Genomic DNA, 25,266 nt, shown 5'->3' with positions numbered 1-25,266 from the left:
GCCCAGTGCTCACTTTATATCATTTTTATTACAAATCTTTGCACTGTTAAAAAGAGTGCAATCTAAAAGTCAAAGCATGAAGAAGCATACAACTGTTTAGCATATCTGACCCGTAAATACCTCCCAACACCGGCTACAATAGTGCCATGAGAACGCCTGTTCTCACTTTCAGGTGACACTGTAAATAAGAAGCGGGCAAAATCATCTCCCGTAAATGTAAACAAACTTGTTTGTTTTAGCGATTGGCTAAAAAATTGGCTTCCAGTGGACTGAACTATGGGCCTCTGAAAATCCCACCAAGTGAAGTTCACCCCCATGCTGAGAACCAGCACCAGGCCTCTGCACCACTTAGATCTAAACACTTCAACCCACCGATGTACCAGTACTCAGCTGGAATGAATCAAGGCGAGGCTCACCTCATAGTCGTAGGCCAGGGGTCTGTTGGGAAATGAGCATCGCTGCATTGCTGGATAGCCCTTCAGTGCCCTCTGTGCAGCTGGCCGAAGGTCTCTGTCACATCACACACAAACTGTTAGCACTGCGGAGTGCCCTTGTGGCAATCCCAGTGGAGAGGCCAAGGAAGCCCCTGGAAGCTGTCCCTTCAGAACAGAGCTGTTGGCTGACTGGTGCAGGGAAGCTGTCACTGCCCATGGGGCTGCACCTGTTTTTTGGACAACAGTCCCTGCCTGTTCTCTGCTTGATGACATCCCCACCCCCGTATGCCTACTTTTGACTTTGCCCTACAGCCCATGCTCCTCTCTCTGTCCTCCGTAAGCATTTCAATGCTGGATTCTCTGGCCCCTGCCTTCTCTGAGGGGGTGTGCATGTTGTTGTTCTGGTCGGCTCTGCCCACCACCCCAGGATTGGCTCCTTTCTCTATCACTTAGCCTGCTTAAAGAGACTCCAAAGCAGCAGGCTATTGCACAGCATTTGCAGTCATTGTGATGTGCTCCTGAGCAAGCTTTTTCCCTTATTGTCACCATATGCGCTGCGGCTTTGTGGTGAGTTTGACAAGTTTTTCTGGCTTTGGCATAGCAGCTGTCTTTGAAGGCTCATTCCTGCCCTGGCAGCTGGTTCCTTACTGCTTTACAGGAACTCCTGTACCCTTCCATAGCAGAACACATCTGGCTTCCTTGCTGACCGCCAGTAGCTCTCTACAGTAAAGTTAGGACTGCGTGAACTGTTATTTTGCTCAGTGGATAGATGGCTGATGCAGTATTCATGGCTTTGGTGCAGTGCTCTCATCCATTTGCTTTGCTTTGTTGTGTCCTCTGCCATTCTTTTCTGGGGAGAGTCGGGTGTCTTTCTCTAAAGACATGCTAGGGTTGCTGCCATTTTTGAGCTCCCGGAATCCTTAATTATAGGCCCAATGCTGCTACCACAGAAACCAATGGCAAAGTGACAATGTGGCTTCCTCAAGGGCCCGAGACTGCACTGGGAGCAGGAGCGTGCTCAGTTGCTTCATAGATCAGTGCAGATTCTCAGCCAGGTGATGTGGTTCTCTTTGCGGCTAGGTGGGGGGAGTCCGAAAATCAGCCCCTCTGGCTTCCAGGGATTGTTGGGTATGGGAGGTCAGAAGAAAAGCTGAGCATCTCAAGCTGTGCGTGGGTGGAAGATTTCTCCTTCACTGACTTACTGTGCATGGGTTTTTTTTGTTTGTTTGTTGTTTTTTGCACAGATTGGGAATTTGGAGAACTATTACCACTTTCACCACAGCAGGACGATAAGGCGCTCGACGCTCAGCAGTCGAGGCCGACACAACTTCCTCCGGATGGATCCCAAGGTATGGCCCCAATCGGCAACACTGCCCCCTTAGGAGCCAAACTGCCATGGACAATGACTCCTGCATCCTCCTTCCCCTCTGCTCCCCTTCTCACCCCATGGGTGGTGGAGGGGCGGTGTACAAGGCCCCAAGCACAGCAGCAGCATGGCCTGTTGGTATTCTCATAGGGAGTCCCTTGTTGGGCAAGCTTCTGCAGAGAGGTAAGGATGCCTTATGACTCCTTTCCCTCCCCCCAGAAAATATCCCAAGTCCAGGCCCTTGATTGTGTACTGTTTGTGTACAGAGGCATGGGCTGGCTTGGGATAAGGAGCATCCCCCTTTGTGTCTAAAACCAGATGGTGGAGATGGTACAGCCCCAAGTCCATCAGTGCCCAGATGTGTCATCTCTTGTCTGTGCCCCTCTTCTCCACCCATTCGTATCCACCTGCTGGAGCATGTGACATTGTGTAAACCCTCGTCTGTATATTTCTTAGGTCAGTTGGGTGTGTTTCAATACAAATGGCTACGCTCTGCATTATGTACTTGTAGGGTTTTTTATTATGAAAAACTTCAGATGGTCTTATGAAAGAACCTTTAAACCCGTGGACATCTTGCCAGAACATCATATGACTATGCTCTCTGAATCAGGAGGGGTTCAATGGCACATGGCCTGCAGCCTTGAGGACGCACTGTACAGATTGGTATTTAGTGCCATAAGACACTTGTGGAAGTAACGTGAACTTTTGCAAAACTATCCTTGTGTTTGGTCTTTGCTCCATGCTAAATACATTGCAAATGCTCTACACTCTCAACGATCACCCTCTTGGTATCCATCTCTTTCAAATTTTCTCTTTAATCCCTCCACTATACATGCAAACAAAAGCAGCGTTCTATAAAAGCCTGATTCTGCTGAGGGCGGGAGGGAGTTCTGCCACCAGGCCTAAACGCTGTTTCATATTTCTCATCCTAGTTAAATGTAACTGTACGATGGTATATCTAGCACAATGAGTGGCCTTGGGATGATTTCGTGCTCTATGATAAAGATCTTTGGTATGCTCCGATGTGAAGCTTGTATTTGAATGATTTGCATTAAAGAGCCTGGTTTCTTTATTTGCAGCATACAATTGAGCGTGATTACAGAAGTATTGTAAATCGAGCATGTTACTTGATACCACATGCTCTGTAATTGGTGAATCATTTGACATGCCGGTTATGTTTATCAGTGATTGAAAATACTTAAAAGTAACTAAATATTAACATCTGCCTTCAGGGAAAAAAATATTAAAAATGGTTAAGGAAACTTTCCAATACAGAAATTGCATGGTATGCTGGTGGTGTTGACTTAGTTGTCATAACATTTGCAGTCTTAATGGTTGCTATGTATGAAATCTTTGGCTACAAGCATACGTTACTCTTTCTAGAGCAGCCTAAGAGATTTTTATCACCGTTGAATTGCGAGAAGTCAGTGTTCAAGAAAATAAAAATTCAGAACAAATTAAATCTATGGCAGTGCGTGGGATGTAGTTGGAATGTTACATTATTTTTTACTTCCTGATGCTATTCTTTTCTCTTACCAACTTTTATAAACCTTGCATTTGCCTGTGCATAAATGTAAAGAGAATTCATGGATTTTTAAAAAAATTTTGTATTAAAAGCCGAAATAAACACTGTTACTCTTAATAGACTGCCATTCTTAAAAAAATCTGATACTCCAGCAAAGATTCCTGTATGTATTGGGGTTGACAGAAGTTTGTGGGAACTTTGTCTCACTGGACTCTAGCAGCACTGAGCACATAATGAGAAGACTGCTCCTAGAGAGAGTGTATTCTGTTTCAATAAGCTAAAGGGAGCTATGGCAGGTCCCATTTGGTGCTTAATGGTATGTGTTTTTTTTTAAACCTGACATCAGGCAAAACCCAGTGTGAAAAGCAAGAGTTATCACTCAGGTCCTGATCCACAGTGCATTGAAGTCAGTGGGAGTTTTCCTACTGACTTCAATGGGTTTTGGAGCAGGCCCTCTGGGACTGACGCTATGCTGCTTTATACAGCAGAGGGACAGATTCTCATCTAGTGTAAACAGGGACAACTCCTTTTACTTCAATGGAGCTATGCCCATATAAACTGACTGAACATCTGGCCTAAGGTAGGGCAGATTGGTGTAAATGACCTATTTTTACTCTTGCATTTAGAGGGGAAAACCTGTTAAATGTGTACATTTTATTAATCTTATTTATATCATTAATTTGTATACATGCACTGAGCCTCATCTTAGTAAGCTGGACAGTCTTTCAGTGTTAGAATTAGAAGCAGTTATCAAAGTATATATCTTTATAGAAAGACAGGTATCCATGATGTATACTGGGCCTTCCTGTAAAGGTTGAGTATCTGTGGCAAAGCCTGCCTGCCTGCTGGAGGTGAGATGCTACTTTTTAGGGCCTGTAGGCAAGGTGTGGGAGGGAATGTCATTTTGCGTTGTATAGAGGAGAGAGAAGTGCGACTCTTGGGCTCTTTTCCCAGCTGTGCCACTGATTTGATTTGCTCTACAGCCTTGGGCAAGTCACTTAACCTCTCTGTGCCTCAGTTTATACATATGTAAAATAAACAAAGCTTATCTACTTCATTAGCACATTGAAAGGCTTCATTAAGTTATGCAAAACTCTCTGAGACCCTCAAGTAAAAGATATCAATGGACAAAGTATTACATTATTATTAAGACTTTCCTATTGACTCAGGACAATTACATTGTTGGTTGTTGTTTCCTTGTAAGACCCACATGGAGGACCCCAATTACGAGTTAAACTGCTATTAAAAGGGGTTCACAGTTAAACATATAAACATAACCTCCAACACGCTATTGGTAACATTCGAACATAAACTGTTGTCACAAACAGTGTTGCCAACAGAAAGGAAAAATAAACCACCTGAACATTCCAGCAATAGCTGGAAATAAGATACAATTGGCTGATTGTTTCCAAGTGTTCTAATTAAACTTTATAGCCCTGGGGAATGTATACAGGCATCTGAACATATTATGAATTTAATTCTAAATTAGCTTAGTTTAGTACAAACCAAATCAATTAGATTTTAGTCTATTAATATTTACTTTACCTAGCTCTACTGATTAATAGTCAGTTAAATTAGAGTAGGTTTACAAGGATTTGTTATTACCTTGAATTCAAGATCCATCAATTTGGTAGGGGTTTTTTTTTCCTCCCATCCATTTGCAAATCATTTGGAAGTAGGTTGGCAGTTTGAATGGGGCATAATTAGTAATCATAAAATGGTAAATATTGTGAAGTTGTATTACTGCAAGGCATGTGGAAACAAACAAAAAATTTGCAACAGCTTGAATGGAATAGCAAAGATGGAAACAAACACAAGTCCTAAAGAACAAAAGAGTTCAGTCATCTGCAGATGCTTGATCTGTTTTCTGTCTTCCACTCAGCTGTTTTGTTTACACCATTATTTATTTGCATCAGTAGCATCTTGAGGTCCCTGCTGGGGCTGGGGCTCCATTGTATTAGGCACTTTGCTATGGCATAGTAGGAGACAGTCCCTTAAGACAAAAAAAGAGTAGGAGGGGAAACAGGAACAGCTGAGTGAAGGTCCGGAGCAGAACTCTGGTCTCCCGACTCCAAGCTCAATGTCCTCCCTAGACCCATGCAACCCTCCCCCGTGTTATGCTATCACCGTTGCGGCTCCCTTCTTTAGTCAGCCACAGTAGGAGGGCCGGCATAGGCTAGCAGTTGGTCTCCAGTTGTATTCCTACCACTGCTACCATTGGTGGGGGGTTTGACGGGAAGATGCAAGTGTAGACGCTAGACATTCTCTGTTGGATAAAAATGCCTTTATGGTTGTTGGAATTCAAAATCCTCTCATTGTTATTACAAATGATGTAACCGGAAGGAAAGGTGGGGCTTCCCTCACCAAAGTAACTCCCTGGAGCTATGGCTTTCTTCACTGAAATCTTAGCCCAAATATGTTTCTTTAGGGCAGTTCTGGGTCGTTGTCAGAGTCTGGCTTTCCTCACCCTTATTGGCTAAGCATTAATGGAGATCACGTGTCTGCCTGAGGCCTTGTTGTCATGTCAGGAAACAGGTGAGCTCTTAACTCAAGTTAGGTCACTCAAGGTAAAGGCTTTAACTCATGTGAGAACTTCAAACTGCCTTCCCATTACTAGGATTGTACCGAGTTACCTGACTTGAGTTAAATCACCTTTTTTATTTCACAGAGAAGACAAGGCCTGAAGCAGCCAAGCTAAAGGGTTGGTCAGAGTTGTTCTAGGCCTCTGCTACCGTAGGAAATTGGCCCATTACTGCAGTTTATTGACTAACACTGAACACAGGCTTTGTCCCATCCATACCAACAGTTACTGTGTTTGGTACTCGTTCAGGGGTATCTGCTGCTGACAGCCAGTTAAGCTATGGGTCTGTTTCCCCTGTAGCTGGGACTTTCCTTCAGTAAACACACCCTTGTTGAGTTTTGTGTCAAAATGGTCCCGAAGCCTATCGCTGGGATGTGGGTAGTGCCAATAATACTCAAGCGCTTTACGAAGTAGGTCAGTATCCGTTGTTAACACACTTTTGGCCCAGTCCACACTAGCTGACTTAGACCTGCCTGCACTCCCAACTTTTAATGAGGTTTGTAACCAGGTAAGGGCCATGCTTTGGGCCAACACAGAGCAGGGTTAACATATGGCTGGTAACTGTGCCAGCTGAGCCTGGGTCACCCTTCCTATTGGCCTAGGCTGGCAGATGAGTGCTTTCTGGTAACTAGGTTGTAGCACTCTTTTGTAGTGTAGACGTGCACTGTAACAGAGTTGGCCAGTGTTTCTTTCTCCTCTCAGCTGTCTGTAGGAAATTGGTAGGGCATCTGAATGCATTCTTCTGCAGGTGCTGCTCCGTATCCATGTCCTTTGGGCACTCTATCGCCTGATGAGGCATTATGGGATAGCTGCCCAGAATGCACGGCTACAAACCCATTTAGGTTGTGCAGTAGGAGTGGGTAGACAGACATGATTTTATGGTGGGGGTTGGGGTAGGAAGGGGAGAAACTGTGTGGACACAACTCAATCATATTTGAGTAACGAGGTCTGATGAGTGTCACGGACTCACTTAATATATAAAATTTGTATGCTTAGCTCAAGCTGGGATTAACTCAAGCTAAAACTATTTCAAATCCTGCTCTGCTACAGCTGTGCCTGTGATAGTTAAATATAGCTGGCCCTGACTTGGTTACAGCCCTGCTCCATTTTGTAATGCTGCTGTTTTAAAAAAACAAAACAAAACTAGGCATCTACTGGCCCCAGTCAGGATTGGGGCCACATTGTGCTAGGCACTGTACAGACGCATGGTAAAAGACAGCCCCCGCCCCAAAGAGCTTCCAACCTAAATAGACAAGATAAATATAAACAGGCAGATGACATACAGTTTTAGTTCCTTTAAAAAATTCCCACCCTATCTGCCCCTCCAGCTCATTCCTTAGTCGAGATCGGGGTTCTGAAATTCCATTGCACTGTGACCCCCTTCTGACAACAAAAATTACTACAGGACCCCTGGAGCGGGGACTGAAGCTTTAGCCCACCTGAGCCCTGCTGACCTGGGTGGGGGAGCCAAACCTGAGCTCCACTGCCCTTGTGGGGAGGGGGAAGCTGAAGCCCAAGGGCTTCAGACCCAAGCAGGGGGCCTGTAATCTGAGCCCCACCCCTGAAGGTTGAAGCTTTCAGGTTTCGGCTTTGGCTCTGAGTGGTGAGACTCAGGCTTCAGCCCCGGGTCCCAGCAAGTCTAAGCCAGCCCTGGGGTGACCCCGTTAAAATGGGGTCATGACCCACTTTGCAGTCCCGACTCAGTCTGAGAACCACTGGTCTAGATGTCTTCCCAGAGAGAGAGTCTGTGGCTGACTTACCAACAGAGCTAGGGTGACCAGATAGCAAGTGTGAAAAATTAGGACAGGGGTGGGGGGTAATAGGAGCCTATATAAGAAAAAGACCCAAAGATCGGGACTGTCCATATAAAATCGGGACATCTGGTCACCTTAAACAGAGCTGTAAAGGAAAAAGCAGCTAAATGAAAGGGTTAGTAAGTTCTGACATTTCCTTGTTAATGTAGACAGGATTCTCAGCATGTGAAACCCTTGGATGCATCCATCTATACTACAAAATGGAATTGCATTGCAACCATGGAAGTGGAGTTGTAGTGTAGGGCGGCTCTGTGCCCTGAAACAGGATCGAGAAACAGGCCAAGATTTTCAAAGGTGATTAGCGATTGTTAACCCTTAATTTTTGAGCGCTCAGGTCTTTAAAGGGGCCTGATTTTACACAAAGCACTGAGCACCCACCCTCTGTAAATCAGGCCTTTCATAGCGAGCACAGACTTTAACATAATATTTGTGTGCTGTGCGCTCCTCTGGCCATCAGCCTTGAAGGCTGATACTGCAGTTCTCTTCTTGCTGCAGTACCCTACTCCTATTTCCTCATCTACTCTCCCTTTGGAATTTTGGCTGCATTTCCCCCCTCTTTTTTTACACTCTAGGGAAATTCTCACCCACGCTAAACTTCCCTGAGTGGTGAGTTAAAGATACCCCATTCCATGCATGCTGTCTCTTGCGCGCACACAATTCCAAAGGTGTCCTGTCCTCCTTTTGACTCTCAGGGTTTCAAAAGATGAGATTAATTCAAGTAAAGTTATAGGTGTATAATTTAGGGGACTGGAACTTTAAACTGTGATTTTAATTCCTAGTTTCCATTGTTCTAATTCCTAGTACTGGCCATCTCCAAGCAAACTTGTCTGGCTGCAGTCGAATTTTAGTCTGGGATTTGTACAGGCTACAGCTACTGGATGTAAAAGTCAAATTAATCTTGGTCTGCAAAGTCACTCTGTTAAATAACTGGATCATATTCACTTCCACCTCCATGGGAATCTAAAGTATCTGCTTTCAGTAAGTGAAGTTCTTTGTGGTGGTCAATCTGACCATTAACCCTTAATAAATCAATCTTGGGTCCACTTTTATTGGCTCAGAGTGTTGGCAGATTAAAAGCACAGAACGATTTGAGCTGATGGAATAAGAAACATACAGAGTTGGCTGCTGCTTCTAAAACATTTCTTAAGGACTTTTTTTAATTGAGGAAAATGTTCTGAAGTACTAGGCTTTATGACTGGGACAAAGTATGGTTTGACACAGTATCATTGAGTTTAATTCTAAAACTATTCCACAAGCTTGAGAGTGTAGTAACTTGGCTCTTAGCCTTCTTTAGCCTTATGGGAGTTACACAGGTGCTACAAACAGCACATCTGGGTTAATGTAGACTCTCAAAGGACATTTGAAGGACACTTCAACACCACGCCCCCTGCCGTAGGAGATAATGTGGAGGAAACTCTGATTTGAAAGATGTAGGGCTTCTCACTTCTGGCCTTGGCTTGTGTATGGAAGAGCTGGACTTGGCCTGTCAGCATGGACACTAAATAGATGGGGAAGGGCATCGCTTGTAATGCGAGGGAGGCTGTCTCTTGCACACACCAACAGATTAGAGCTTGCTGTCATCTGTGGGCCAAGCACAATGAATGTTTGGAGACTGAAACTTCAATAATAAGACCTATTTAAAATGGAAATACAGCAGCAGAGGAGGACAGCAGGCCAGGTCTAGAGCCTGCAGGCATACACCATGTAAAAAGCAATAACACTTTATTCCCACCTCCCGCCCCCCTCCCCCCACACCGAGTTTATGATGAAAACATGTTATGGCCATCTGGTTTGTCCTGGAACTGTGTGTTAAACACTGAATATCCATTCAAATACATTATTTGTTTTTTTGCAGTGCAGGAAATTTTGCATCCCACATGCAAATTTTGTAAAAAATACCTTAAATGGCTAAATTAATATTTATTAAAAATACATACAATCTGAATGTGATTGTTTTTTTTTTTTTAATGTAGAAAAGCCTGTTCCTGGGGTTTTTTTGTATTTAGCAGCTCCATGACTGTGAATGGTTTGGGTGGCATCTGCCACTTGTTGTCTTTGTCACCACTCCATGGCAGGACAAACTCATCAATGAGGATATTAGTAGCTCTGGTTTGGGTTTGGTGGCTTTATTGGTACAGATGGATTATCGGGATGGAAGACCAAAGTATTCGGAAGTACCTTTACCAAGGAATGCTGCTACACGGTCAGCGATCACGTGGTCACCAAAAGCTTCAGTGGCAAAGTACAATCACCAGAGATGGACATAGACTAAACATCCACTCAGACAGCTTTAAGCACCTGCCTTGAGATCAGTTCGGGTGGGGCTCGATTGGCAAGGAGGCCAGGTCTACCTTTGGGATTGGCCATGGTGATGGTCTGCCACTACACTACAGGTTCCCTGCAGGAAGTCCAGTCTGCTGATCTATTGTTCTAGCCTCCCTTTGTTCCGCGTGCAGTGGCCCCCGGTGTTGTGAGTCAGAATTTGCACAAACAGCTAGAGCAGAATGGAGCAGAACCTGATTGCATTATAGAACCGGGACTTTAGAATGTTGTCAAAATTCCATTCAGCCTTTATTTAATGTCCTTTTTTTTTTTTTAAAGGTCAGTTCTCATTTGGGGGAAACCTTCCCCCCCCCCATTAATAGGTATGTATATGACAGCAATGACAGAACAAGAGTAATGGTCTCAAGTTGCAGTGGGGGAGGTTTAGTTTGGATATTAGGAAAAACTTTTTCACTAGGAGGGTGGTGAAGCACTGGAATGAGTTACCTAGGGAGGTGGTGGAATCTCCTTCCTTAGAGGTTTTTAAGGTTGGGCTTAAAATCCTGGCTGGGATGATTTAGCTGGGGATTGGCCCTGCTTTGGGCAGGGGGTTGGACTAGATGACCTCCTTCCAACTCTGATATTCTATGGTTCTGTGAATGTAAATTTAACCAAAGACCACAACTCTGAACTATGCCAATCTCAGTCTGTCCTCATCTAGTCAAATGACACAAACTACTATTGAAGCAGATGGCAATATGGCGGATTCCTGGTTTGTTTGTGATCTGTGGTGTTAGGGCTTGACTCAACAATTTAACTAAAATCAATTCTTAAATCAGTTTAAATGATGCTACTCCTTGTTAAACCAGTTTATATCAATTTAGATTAAATCAACAAGGAATCAGCCTAAACTAAATTGATACAAACTGGGTTTTAAATTGAATGAAGGGTGTCCATTAACAACCAGTTAACTCAGCCAGTTAAAAAAATAGGCCTTTGGTTAAACTGGAGCAACTTTTGTGGGAAAACGCTAAAGCCCTGGGGAAGGCACCAGATACAGCATATATAGGAAGCTGGCCTAGAATTATGAGTGGTTAGTAGAAGTACAGGGGTGCAGCAAAAGACTGAGCTACTAAAGAATCAGAGCTGTGCAAAATCCATCAGAGTTGCTAGCTATTCAGTGGGAAAGGGAGGCACCGGTCCATTTATTTGGGGGCAAGGAGGAGGAAATGTTGGCATCCACTTTACAGTTAGACGTCAAAGTCCCTTTTAAAAAGGCAGTGTTGTGACAGTTCTGTGTGCAACTGGGCTATCGGCGAGGGGTCTTGCGGTGCAATTATAGCTATGCGCTCAGGTGCAAGAGACCGAGACCTGATACTGAAAGTGCCAAGACTAAGGGGGGAAAACGCCAGATCAGAATGCTGCAACGCAGAACAGGCACCAGGCACTTATTGCCAGAATTCAGGCCAAGGGCTTTTGGAGGCAGCCTGGGATATTTTCCTCCCAAATGGAGAAGTTCCCACAACAACCTGTTTGCAGGTGGAGCATCTCCTGGAAACAACTGATAGAGAATACAGACCCAGCTAGGAAATCTGAGGGCTGGAGTGGGACTTTTAAAAACTTGGGTTAGTGACAGATCATTTAGGGCTCTGAAAAATGTAGTAATCTATAACTTGTTTCCTGTGGCGAAGCTTTATTTTTAAAAAACAGGTATAAGGAGCTTGTGTCTTTGGGATCAGAGAGTGGCAGAATCTGTGCAACAAACTGTCCGGTGAGTTAGCTGCTGCACAGCTGGGGCTGGAACCAGAATTCAGCCAGGTAATTCCTGACTTGCAGCCCTGTACTCCGATCACATCCCTCTGAGTACGGTAAATGTACTGTAAGAGTAACTCTACCACAAGCAGTAAGATCTTCCCTTAGTGAGGAGACCGGCCTCTAAGCTCTGATATTAAATCTTTCCTGAGAAGTGGAGATGAGGCGGCTGGTTTTCTTGTAGGAAATTATCAGGTTCTAGGTAAGAGAAGTGAGACTAAATGACAACCTACTTAACCGACAAATGCCTGTGATGGGGCGTCTGCCCCACACTCCCCAATAAGGGGTTAACAGCTCTAGGGAAGCTGTGTGAAAAGCAGCCAATAGGAGGCATGGCCAATCAGGGCCCAGCAGGACCATATAAAAAGAGCCTCAGGGCAGAGCAGAGTCAGTAGCTGCCTAGAGTTTAAGGAGGGAGAACTGTTTCTGGAGTAGACTGCAACCCTGTAGCACCTTGAACAGAGCAGTGCAGGCAGGAACCCAGGGGGAAGAGAAGGTGCTTCAGATGGGCTGCTGTGGCTGCCGGGAAGTGGCCCAGGGAAATGCACTGATAGTAGAGTTGCAGCAGGAGGCTGCGATCTGCAGGGTTCCTGGGCTGGGACCCGGAGTAGTGGCAGGACCAGGAGCAAAACTCCCCTGGAAGAGGGGAATGTGGATAGTGACATGGCTGGAGGGCTGAGCCATGAAGAGGGCGCTGTGGTTCCTGATACTGTGAGAGGGGTTGCAGGTGGACTGCAGAGAAGGAGTGATGGGGTACAGACCCTGGTCAGGGGGGTTGGCCTTGAGCTAATCCCCAGAACAACCAGAAGGAGGCGCCAGTCCAGCGGTGAGTGATGTGCTATGTGACAGTGCCGTAAGGGCTTTTGGCATTGTACTGACATTTGGCAAACTAGTGTAAATCAGTGACACTTGGAAAGGCAGGAAATAAACTATTGTATCTCAATGTACATGGCTAATAACCCTGGCTACTGGGAATGCTGAAATAAGGTTTATAGATCTATGAACTCTCGTTCATAATGTGACCAAACAAGTATAGCACTCTGACAGGCACGCTCCGTTTTTAGATCATACAGCACAAAATTAGGAGGCTTAACTTGCCAGTATCATCTTTTAGCACTGGTCACATCTAACAAAACAGTCACTCTGAATATAGATTTTTACTTCCAATAGTTATACATGAAATACTTTAAAACGCACAGTAAATGTTGGGACACTGTGTTAATGAAGAGTCTAGTGTCTTCAACAACTTCCATACAAGCTCTGTAGTTTTCCCCCGTGGAAAAATTTCAATGACAATGAGAATTGTTTTCATTTTTTTTATAAAATGTTTTGTAATTTTGTTTAAAAACAAATCAAACCAAAACCCCAGATACTGTTGTTCTGGACAACTGGAAATTTACCAAAAAAAGTTTGCTTTTTGGCAAGCAAAGTTATAAAAATTTTAGCTGGTCAGGCAAAATTTTTTGATTTAACTGAATTGTTTTGCCCAACTAGCCAAAACTTCTCAGTTTTCAGCTGAAAAATAATTAATATCATTTTTAGGGTTTTGGTTTTTCAATGAAAACCTTAAAAAGTCATCAGAGATTCCCACACAAATTTCCATTTTGATGAAAAGCTGTCTTTCATCAGAAAATATTTTGAACTAAAAACTTCTATCCGCTGTAGTCATCTAACTCCCACCACATGTCAAAATACTGGTACATTTACTTGTGTTGAAGCAAGAAATAAAGTGTGTATTTCAAAGCATTCAGTTTGATTTCAATGGGTGTAAGTTTCATTTTTCTCTATGAACAAAAGAAAAAGATTATTCTGGGAGGCAAGTATACACCACTGTGTTTGCATGAGAGAGCAGGAGAAGGATGAAAAGAAGAAATAAAGAGGGAATGCATGACACATATTTAAAACAGTCACCTTATATGGTAGCTAAGAAGTTCCTTGCATGTTAAAAGTGGCATTTGACAAACCTTGCCCTTTCTAAAATGGCTTTACATGTGATTTTGCGGAATGTCACACACCACCAAAACCCCAACAAATGTCACAGTAGTAGACCTGGAACATTAACCTAGATCTTCTGCCGAGAAGTCTTCTTTGTAAGGATAAAAAATGCCTTTTCAGCTTGGAAGCAGAGAGCTTATCACTTTAGGTAGATGGCAGAGTGCTCAGGGAAAAAATATTCTAGCACTTTTGAGCCTGCTCAACCAATGACCTCCTTCATGTTTAGCTTATTAATTGCAGTTTATGGAAGATGAATGGTGACTTCCATCAGGGCATGGAGTCTGGAGAAAATGTGGCTTAAATCCATAACGGCGTGCAAACAAACCCTCCCTTTTTAATTCATCAGCAAAGACTCTAGTGAGGCAAGCTTGTGGGACTTATTTTTCAGGATATATATGTGTGGCTTTGGGGCCAGTGCGCATGGTTTACATGGAAACACATGCTCATATGAGCATGCAAAAACACTCCCCTTCAACACTAAGGGTCTGTTGATAGAGATCTTGATGAGGGAATTCAGTGGCTTGATTATTAATGTGAATGGTCTGAATGTGGATGTTGGATAAAGCTGCATTTTAAGAAGTACTAAATAAGTGTTATGAGAGCATGTGGTGTGCTTAGATGAAGCCAACATGATTTTAATGCTAGCAGATGAAAGAAGAGCAGCAGAATCAATGTCCCTGCTGTTTTAGGACTGTTAGGGTAAATCTGTAGGCCCAGTTATCACAACTGTGAGCTCCACTGTGAAAAGTGAGTGAAAGTTCATAAAATGCCACAATAGCCTAGACCAACAAAGGCTGATGGGAAAAAGTGCAAATGGGAGACTGAATCGGTACAAACAAAAAGGCTGACTGATATAACTCAAGGATTGCGTTCAGATCATGCCTGGTAAACAAGAAAAGTGTGGGAAATCAGTGAACCAAAATTAGTGTGTTGGAAATAAGGCCTAACTGGTGGACAAAATAATGAGGGGATGGGCTAGTCCACCCATCAATCCCTTTTGGGGTCCTTAAAAGACTTTTTGAGGAAAATTGGAGGACATGAATGGAAGAGGGCAACGATTGCTGACTGAAAGGAGGGGAAGGAGTGAGCTCTACCAATATGGCTGCCACCTCCAGTATCTCCTAGGACTCCAGAATCCACCATAATGCCACTAGAGATCCCAAAAGATGTTCAGACCAGATCGGGCCAAAGAGAGGAACCTAGATGTCATCACTACCTCCGCCGTCTGACTAATTCCCAACCACCATGTGGGATGTGAGACTCTGCCATCTACCCTCATCCCCACGTGTCCTCCTTCCCCATTGTATTTCTTCTCATTTCTGTCCTCCTTTGTCTTCTGTCGGATAAAAGTCTGGGTTAGCTGGCCAAGACTAGATATTTTGTAACACTGTTGTGAGCCTGTGACCAAAAGCGCAAACTAAAAGCAGTGCCCTACACAGCCCGATGCTGGTACAAGTTTGCCAGGTCTTAGAGTGGTTAATAAGATTGTGTTCTGGGCCTATTTTTCCAGCAGTGAGGTGGCAAGTGAAGGTCCACACCAGCGTCAGAAGCTGCATTTTCTATCTTTGCTGTTCTTTTCACTCCTCTCTCGTGTGTCTTTTAAGAAATGGGAACAGACTTTAACAGCTCCTGCCCATCTCAGCTAACTTCTTCTGTTTTTCCCCCAATACGACACGTATTACTATTTTTGATACCACCTAAAAGATGGTCAAACAAGTTTTCCCCCCCACCCCTTCTAATGACTCTCTTGAGTTAAAGGGAACAAGGGCTGTTGTTCGTATGAAAGCCTTACTTAATACTTGACATTTCAAATACTTGAACTGTTTTTCCTTCTTTTTCTGTATCTTTATTCAAAGGTTAAAGGGATTCTTAATGGTGTGTTTGCCATGGTACAACACAGGCTGAGATCTCTGTATACCAAACCCTGAACCTTGTTTAAAATTGACGAATGTTGGACAGCATTAAGTCTTTGGGACCATATATTTCAGTCCTGCAGCTCGTAAATAAACCTGAGGGCAAGAAGCCTGAAGATTATTCTAGTTAGTTATAGGAACAGCTCCCAGGTTTCCTCAAATCCATTTTAAAGAACAGAGGATGAAATTCCAGTCCCACTGAAGTCAATGAGAGTTTTGCTGTTGACCTGAGAGTAGCCCGTATCTCTCCCAAAGTGGCTTGAAATGTATTTGAACTTTTTGTGGGGTGTTTTTTATATATATACTTATTTCTTTGCCAGTGTCACGCTGTCTGGAGTGGCTCAGGACCAGGAGTGCCTACATCAGGGCAGACTGTCAGAAAAGAGGGCAGACACCTCAAGCTAGTGGTGTGTTCTATAATTAATTAGATTTCACCAAGCCAGTAAGAAGTGTGGACTCCTAGATCACTGTACCAGTCTTGCCATGGAGTCAGACAGTCTCCTTTGACTCTCCAGTCTATCTTGCCACCCAGACAAACTGGACTTTGTGATAAAATGGTTACTTACACCAAAACTCACGTCATATTTAGGTTGTTTCCAGTCCCAAGAGACCAGTCACTTACCCCAGATCAACTGGTACCCTAGATCTTACACCAAAGACCATGCTGGTAGCCAGTTCTACTAACTAAGGGTTTATTAGCTAAGAAAAGGAAATGAGAGGTTAAAGCAAGTAAAATACATGCACAGGTGAATCACAGTTTGTGATTCCAAAGGGTGGCAGTGATGTACTAAACTGCCAGTTTCCCAAAAGTCTTTTCAGGGTACTATGATTGTCTCGGAGGATCTCTGCCTTGCATCTGGCGCACTTCCCTGTAAGAATCCAAACAGTTCAGAGATGAAGGATCTTTCCTTGAATCCATACTTATAGCTTCTTCTCACAGAAAACAAGCCAACAGTGTTACTACCTAAATGGGCTTTTCCTCTGATGATGGAGAGTGAGAAATGCCGTTTGTGTTGATGATTGGAGGTCAAAGATGCAAAGATCACTTGCTTTGAAATTAGCTCTTTTCTGTTAGGGTTCTTCATTTGCATTCTACAAGGCTTCTTTCTCCTTTGATGGGTTAGTTGGTTACAGGGGTATCACAATGTAAATGTTTGCTTCTACTTTATAATGGGATGTAGATAAGTGAAAACAATGCAAGTAACATCCCATTAGTTTTTGTGACGTTTAAACACCTAATACTCTCTTACACATTTAACAATCATCTTGATCTATATAATGCACAAGTGAATTGGCCTGGGGCTTTGACATGAGCTGGCACCTGATCTGCCAGTGTCGCAACCAGTTCTGCAGAACAGATGAAATATCGCCAGCAAGAAAGAAAAATAAGCCCCTCTTCAGCAAATCATCGACGTACTTTCCTAATGAAGAATTTACTAGTCATCCTTCAACTAAGCACTTAACCAAGTGTTTTGACTACAATAGGGCTTAAGCTCACGCTTCAATCCTTTGCTGACTCAGCCCATAGATAATACTGTTTTAGAGACCCAACCTTTACGTCTGACCCACGGAGCAGCGCACTGTCCTACCAGCCTCTCAGGGGCACATGCCTACATGCTGGTGCAGCTTATCTCTGAGTGCTGGGGCCTTCACACTGCCCTTCCCCTTGCTAGATAATGTCACACATGCATCCCACTAAAAACCAACACAAACCCGTTCGTCCTGGGCTCTCCCTTGTTAATACTGAAGTGATGGTTCAGCCCTTGTATGGGAAATTCTCAAGCTTCTTTTGCAGGCAGGAGTTCTTTCTGGGCCCCTTCTCACCAAGGCATTCCATTCCCAAAGTCTTAACCCTTCCCCTTGGGTTCCCCCAAGCAGAGGTAGACCCTGATTTCCCCAGAAGAAAGCCACTGTCCGCACCAGTCCTTCCTCTGTTACAATAGAGCCTCCAGCACAGAGTCCTGCCTCCTCAGATTTCAGGTCTGTTCCCAATCACCTGCTCTCGAGAGGAAAACAAACCAGGCAAGGTCCGAGCAGGGACCTGAACCCCACAAAGTCACAAGCTCAGCCTGTGACCTGCTGCTAATATTTCCCCTCCAAATTAAAAAATGAAACCACAAACCCATTTTCGGAGAGCCTGGGCAAAGGGTTCTGCTAGCGAATGACAAATCGTTTGGTTTCATAAGGCTTTGCCTTCAAAAGAATCCGGGCACTTGAAGTGGGAAAGCCAGGAAGTGCATGGCTCTGATGGTATTTGTGGGAGTCTGCACTGCCACTGTTGTTGTTGTTGGTTTGTTTGTTAGCTGTGCTTTGGCATTGTATATATTCTGTTGACAAACGCAAGTATTCGTCCATTGTGGGTCCAGTCCTGCAAACTCTCATCCGCATCAGTAATGGCTTGCAGGACGGGCCCTGCTTGTATCCAGAACATCTAATTAGGCTATCTCGTTACACATTCCATCCATAGTACTTTAAAACTTACAAATGTGATAAAGCAGCCTACAAAGAAGATGAGAGGTAGATTTGACTTCTTCCATTTCAGATTTAGTTTGTTTTCTTGCATGAATAGATCATAGCCCTATGCAAAATCTAAATTTGCTCTAGATTTTCCATGGTGAGGAAAACCATCCACTGACTGGTTAGAAATGAGTCAGGAATATAATGTTAAAGGCCTCTCAGTTTAAAAAGTTGTTTTGTTTGCTTGGGATTTTTCATTGATACTATAAATGCAATATTTGAGTGGCCAATGTTTTTGTTATATCTTTATTTGCATATTCAGTCATTTAAAATCTCTGTAGGTGAAGTGGCTACAGCAACAGGAAGTGAAACGACGAGTTAAGAGACATGTTCGAGGTGACCCTCCTTTGATTCACTTCAATGACCCAATGTGGTCTAAAATGTGGTATATGGTGAGTATCTTCAGTAGTCTTCTTTTTGCTAGCCAGGTACTTTTCTATGGTAGAGTTGTTATTTTACAGCAAAATTACTTTTTTAAAAAATGGAAAGTTTCATTACCCTTCACTTAACCTCGTTGGTAGTGTAGCCCATTGACTTCTGTGTTTGTGTCAGTGAAAGTGCTTTGTAGCTGTATTAATATTTCCCAGACTGCAGAAAAATGCCATTTTAGAGGCAGTGTGGCCTACTGATTGAGCATTGGACTGGGACTCAGGTGACCTGGGTTCTCTTTCTGGCTCTGCCACTGACCTGCTGGGTGACAGTCGGCAAGTTATTTCCCCTCCCTGTGCCTCAGTTTCCCCATCTGTAACCTGGGGAGGAGGAGGATGATATACTGACTTCCTTTGTAAAGTGCTTTGAGATCTGCTGATGGAAAGTGCTATAGAAGAGCTGAGTATTCTTGTTCGTTGTAATGAGCTGTCTTTCATCATGATCATTTTATCACAGGTACACAATTCTAAGCATAAAAGGTCTGAAACTACCTGTATGCAGTAACATCATTTTATTTTGGTTCATTGATTTGTGTTTGGCGGGGAAAGTCATTTAAAATAAAGTCGCTTGATAGAAATGTTACTTTGTATGAATATAAAGTTGAAGATCCATCCCTAAAGTGGAAGAACCAAAGAATATTAAGATTTCAGTTCCCCTCATTAACTTGTTTGGGGATTTCTTGATCTAATATGTAAATTTTAAAAAAAAACCTTACAAATAGCTTGGTAAACTGTGGAATGTAAATGTATTTTCAGATTAGTTGATTTGTTTGCACAGTATCATTCTTCAGCAGAATTGGGTGATGCTTTGAACTCATTGGCACATTGGGGTGGATCAGTTTTATAATCTGCCCTTTGCTATTTCTGCCCTCAGCACTGTGGAGATAAAAACAATCACTGCAGGTCAGAAATGAATATTCCAGCAGCCTGGCAGAGAGGATATACTGGCAAAAATGTGGTGGTGACCATTCTTGATGATGGCATAGAGACAAGCCATCCCGATCTCATACAAAACTATGTAAGTAAAAAAAAAAAAAAAAAAGTTTGCCGCTTCTCTGTAACCTTTTAGACTGGCATGTCAAATGGAAAATATGATGGGGAAATGGGATAGTCCTTCAAGGAAAACGGGAGCAGAGACTTTTTTCCCCCAGTGAATTTGTTTCTGAAGAACTTAAATTATGCTTTTATTTTTAAAGACCAGCCATCAATAGAATACACATAAAGATTTGAAAAAAATCAAAACTTCAGATTTGAAACAAACATGTTTGGAAACTCCATTCCCGTTGGGGATTAGCCAGCTGTCTAGGAGATGAAGGTTTACAAATATCCCACCACCGTCAGTCTCCTGTAGAGTAAAATCAGGCATCCTGTGGCCAAAGACAAAGATAATGTAAATGGCTTTGCTCAGCCAGAGTTTGAAAACAGATAATAGAATATCAGGGTTGGAAGGAACCTCAGGAGGTCATCTAGTCCAACCGCCTGCCATAAGCAAGACCAATCCCCAATTTTTGCCCAAGATCCCTAAATGGCCCCTTCAAGAATTAAACTCGCAACCATGGGTTTAGCAGGCTAATGCTCAAACCACTGAACTATCCCTCCCCTTGTCAAGCAAGACATAAGACTTTCCATAGCTAATCTGTTTCCTGGCCCTGGGAAGTTTAGTACCTGAGTGAGGCTGACTTTTTACCAGAAAGATCCTGATTGCCAAACACCCAACACCCAAATCACATTCCAGTTTGGCAACATGGACTGTATCACCTACCTCTCTAGCCTGATCATGACACATACTGGATGGAGGCAATAAACTTAGTACAATTCTCCTGGTTCTCACCTGAGCCTCATTTTACGCTGAAGACTCTGACATGCCAGTCCCTGCTGACTCACTGCTAGCTCAGTATTTGGATGATGTGGGTGTGGGAGTGGAATGCCTCTCTCGGTTATAAACAGGAACTGAAACAACTTTTTACCTGTCAAGCCAAGAGTTCACTGGCTGATGTTTCTCCTGCAACAGTTGACAATGTTCTAATACATAAAACAGCACACGGTGCAGCATTCCTACAGGGCTGCAAGATACTGACAGAGACCATTTCTGACAATCTGAGTCTTCTGTGCCCAGGATTCTCTTCTTTTCGCTGCTTTAATAGGTTTGAAATGTCTTCGTTTTAGGTGTGCCCTAAGAGTTAATGATTTTTAGTGTCAGATCCTGGGTCCTTACTCTATTTTCCCTCATTCCATATCAGGCAAACTCCCATGAAATGATGGACCGCAGGTTTTAGCTCACAGTGCAAAGCTTGTAATTTTTAATAGATTAATTCTTCATTTCATTTGTTTCTAATAGCTGTAAAAGAGCCTGGACAGGTGCTTTCTAAACACTTCTAAATAAGTTAATATAAAGAAGGGCCCACACCCAGCAAACACACAGGCATGTTCCATTGGCTCGCAAGCAATTACACACTAAGGAAAAAGAAGTTCCTTGTAAATTTCAGTGAACCCTTTTAAGCTTTTTCTCCTTCGGGCTTGCAAGCTCTGGTTACCAGCCTGAGGAGTATGCTGGATTGAATAATGAATGCCAGTAGCCTTTGTTAATCTTAAGCAAATACTTGAGAATTAAATTAGAAGTGCCAGGTTATTGCATAGGCCATCTCCCCAGCCCCAGCCCCTGGAGTGCTCTATTAGTGCTAATGTTGCATCTCACAGGTTTTTCATTTAAGCATTTCATTTCATTTGTAGAGTGAACACTTTATAGCCTTCCTGAAAGGCGTAATTGGAAAAGCAGAAAATATTGAACCACTTTCTTGTCAGTGGTGAGACCAAGATTATAACCTTAGGGAAAGGGCACTCGGCAATAAATGAGCCTGGCATCCCGGTTATGCGTGAACTACCGCTGAATGATAAGGTGTCTCTGTCTATCCGATCCCAGCAATGAGTGCAGCTCCATTTACATTGCTGCTTTGGAGGGGAGAAGCAAAGTCTTCCCAAGTTAATGTTATGATCACTTACTAAGTGTAAATTCCAAGGGGAGCCATGCCTTGCTGGGGTGTGCTTGGGTGATCTCTTCCTGTTACACTTGCTGTGTTAATTCAGTGTTTCTCTAAGCGGGCTTTAGGTCTGGTCTGTGCTCTGGCTCGTCACGCTCACTAACGAAAGTGAAATGTTTTTAGGATCCTCAGGCGAGCTATGATGTCAATGACAATGACTGTGATCCAAGCCCACGCTACGATGCCGGCAACGAGAATAAGTATGTTGCATTCCTTATAATGCGCCTAGCCCTTAAATTGTGTGGTACTTTCCAAGAACTTCCCAGACATTTAAACACCTAATTTTTACAGTTGCTTCCTCCCAGAAGGGTGGGTTAATAGCACAGGAAGCATTAGTCGTATTGGGATTTCATAGATGGGGAAAGTGAGGCAAGAGAGCGTGGACTCCTGCAAAGGTACTTGTCGGAGCTAGGATTGGAACTCAGGAGGGGAGGGATTAGAACTATGGGGGGGGGGATGGCTCAGTGGTTTGAGCTTTGGCCTGCTAAACCCAGGGTTGTGAGTTCAATCCTTGAGGGGGCCATTTGGGATCTGGGCAAAAATTGGGGATTGGTCCTGCTTTGAGCAGGGGGTTGGACTAGGTGACCTCCTGAGGTCCCTTCCAACCCTGGTATTCCATGATATGCCAGCTTCAAGCTCCTGGCTCCCAGTCCTGTGCTTTGCCCATTAAACCAGTATGTGCACTACCATCCAGCACGTACATGATGAATGTTACACAACTGTGACGCTTTGTAAGTCATTTTAGTAAGCTGTGAATATTTAAAAGTAGAATTACTTGAGTGGGGTCCAGCTTATTTCATCTTGCACATGGTCTCCAGTAGCCCCCTTGGCCCAAACCGTTCCTTCCTGATGAAGGGAACCCCACCGCCCTCCTTCTGGGGCTTGTGCTGTTCTTCTCCCTGGTCCCTTTGATTTGCCCTTCACCAGGCAACCTTCCACTCTGGCTGGCAACAAAGTCTGTCACAAACAGAACTCAATGGTGTCTCTCCCCTGGTAGTTTACCTCAGTTTTAAACTGGGCCCAGCCTATCTCCTCCTTCCCAAGGAGTCTCAGACCCTCCTCTGATTCAGCCACCACTCCCTGGCTTTACCTGGCTGGAGCTCAGCCTTCTGGCTCCGGCGTCCAAACTCCCCTGGTGTCAGGGCCTTCCTTGCAGGAGCCTTTCTCGCTCTCTGCAGTTTCCTGAGCTTCTTCTCTCTGTTTCTTGTTCCTCTCTGTCTCTTTATAAGGAAACTCCTGTCCCCTATCAGGCCCCACCAGGGCTGTGAATGAGGCACAGGTGAACTGGAGCAGTTCCCTCTTCTGGGGAGAAGACGTATGACATGTAGGCATCAGTTTAATGTCGCCCACCATCTTCAGATAATAACACACTGTGCTTCCTTGCCCACTTCTTAAGAACATGGGATGTGCCAGACTGGATCAGGCCCCTGGGCCATCTGGTCCAGCGTCCTGTTTCTGAGGAGGGTGTTAGAACTCTCTAATAGGGAAATGTTGGATCATCTGTCTTCACACGGATCTCTAATAAAGATTTGCTTAAACCCTAAAGCATGAGATTTAATATCCCCTCCAAAATTCTTATTGTTAATTAGGATGAGTCTGAAAATTCTTGATAGCCATGTAAATGTCCAAACTCTTTCTGAATCCTGTCAGATTCTTGGCCTCAGCAACTTCCTGTGGCAATGAGTTCCACAGTCTAATTGTGAGTGTGTGAAAAAGTATTTCATTTTATCGGTTTTGAATTTGCCACCTTTTTATTGACTGCCGCCTTGTTCTTGCATTTTGAGATCAGGAGAACAGAAGCTTACCTTCTCTAGACCATTCATTATTTTATATATTTTTATCAAGTCCCTCTCTTATTTGTCCCCTTTCTAAATCTCTTCCAGTTCTGCAATATCCTTTTTGAGACAGGGTGACAGCACTGATTTATATAAAATCACACACTTTTACAGCAATTGTCCATGGTCTGTCAGCTCAACTCCCCCTCCCCACCCCAACCCCTTATTTTAATTTACTTCTGGCCTCCTAATAGTGGTGTATACATATCTGGGATCATACAGCGTAGCTCTCTTCATGTGGTAACAATCATTTGCCAAGTAACTTTTTATCAATCAAACAAATGCAACACCAATAAACTCTTCATGCCCTGTGTCCCAAAATGTCTTTAGAAAATGAACAGCTCTACCATTTAAGATGAATGAGTCTATTCTCCACCCTGTGCACAATAGGCCTCATACAGGGGAATCTTCTAAAGGCCAATTTGTGAACAGAGAGGGGGGTGAATGTTCAACATGATGTTCAGGGCTTTAATGTTCGTGTGACTTCTGCTGCTGCTAACAGGAGTCGTGTGGCAGAATCCTTGAAGAGCTGACTGGAAATGTGTCCTCTAGTCTAAAAGGACTAACCAAAAACTATTTTTAAGGGTCACCGTCTGTGAATTCCCTTAATGATGCCAAGCCTCTAAGCACTTTTCCAATTTAGCGGATTAGATGTCAAAACGATATCACACTTTTTGAACCTAAATTAAAGTGGGACTTCCACATGGCGGCACATTTGAAAAGGAAACATTAATACAAAAAAGCAATTTACTTGGCCACTAATTTCCTCTATTCCCCTGGCCATTATTGTGTTTTTGAATAAAAAGCTTCCTCAAGCTCAAGTCAGTTTTGTCTGCTGCGGAAGTCTTAAGCCCGTGTTTATGAGCTCACCCGAGGGATCGGGATGTCGCAGATGGAGCATTGTGACATCACTGTAGAATCCGAGAGGGAGAAATGATGGGATACAACACTGCAAATAGCTTAAGCAGCAATGTGACTGCTAGCAATGGCGTCATGATGCTGTCACATACAATACATACACACGCTTGGTCCAAATCTGTGTTTGACTCTGCTGTCAATTATTTACATGGAAATGTATCCTGACTTTCAATTCTCTTTTCAGACATGGCACCCGCTGTGCTGGACAAGTTGCAGCTAAAGCAAACAACTCTAATTGTATCGTGGGCATCGCGTACAATGCAAGAATAGGAGGTAAGGCTGACACTATACTATGGCTCTCTCACTGTGTGTGGTTTGCTACTTATACACCTTTATTTCCTGGACCTATAGTTCTGCCCGCCTGGACTGGTGGGCTGTGATTTCTTGAACTGAGATTGACGGGGGACAGTGAAACTCTGGAGCAGTGACCTGGTTTGGATCTGCTAAAGTCTTGAATCATTATTGTCCTTGATTGAGAATGACCCTGAGGTGCCCCCGCACCCTGGATAGCGAAGCCGTATTTTTGAGAAGAGGTTGGGAACCTGCTGATTTCAGCTCTTGAGGACATTGCTGACAATGTGCCCTCTGCATCCTGTAGATCCTCAGTTAGTACAAATCCACAGGTGGCTACAGCTGGTTGGAACGCCTTCCCCAAGATGTGTCGGTTTCATTGGGAAGGGGTTCTTTGTTTTTGTTTTTTTGAGCAAGAGATTTTCTCACACTCTGTAGCCTGGCAATTAGGGCATTGGCCTGGCATGTGAAAGACCCAGTTCAAATGCCCGCCCTACCTCATCTTGAGTGATCTGGGACAAAAAGCTCTGGTCTGGA

The 25,266-nt window shown here is 43.7% G+C and overlaps 1 protein-coding gene across 1 annotated transcript in view; it reads left to right on the top strand.

Annotated features, from left to right (window-relative positions):
• The window catches only part of PCSK6 (proprotein convertase subtilisin/kexin type 6), a 119,566-nt gene that overhangs the window by 20,456 nt on the left and 73,844 nt on the right, over positions 1 to 25,266 (top strand). The window contains exons 2-6 of the mRNA XM_048867611.2: positions 1,679 to 1,783; positions 18,501 to 18,611; positions 19,522 to 19,665; positions 21,809 to 21,885; positions 24,623 to 24,711. Of these exons, the coding sequence (XP_048723568.2) occupies positions 1,679 to 1,783; positions 18,501 to 18,611; positions 19,522 to 19,665; positions 21,809 to 21,885; positions 24,623 to 24,711 (526 nt within the window). The remainder of the gene's footprint in view (positions 1 to 1,678; positions 1,784 to 18,500; positions 18,612 to 19,521; positions 19,666 to 21,808; positions 21,886 to 24,622; positions 24,712 to 25,266) is intronic.

Source organism: Caretta caretta, chromosome 10 (assembly GCF_965140235.1).
Source record: "Caretta caretta isolate rCarCar2 chromosome 10, rCarCar1.hap1, whole genome shotgun sequence".
In the NCBI taxonomy this organism is placed as follows: Eukaryota; Metazoa; Chordata; order Testudines; family Cheloniidae; genus Caretta; species Caretta caretta.
This window is presented reverse-complemented; position numbering and strand designations above follow the sequence as displayed.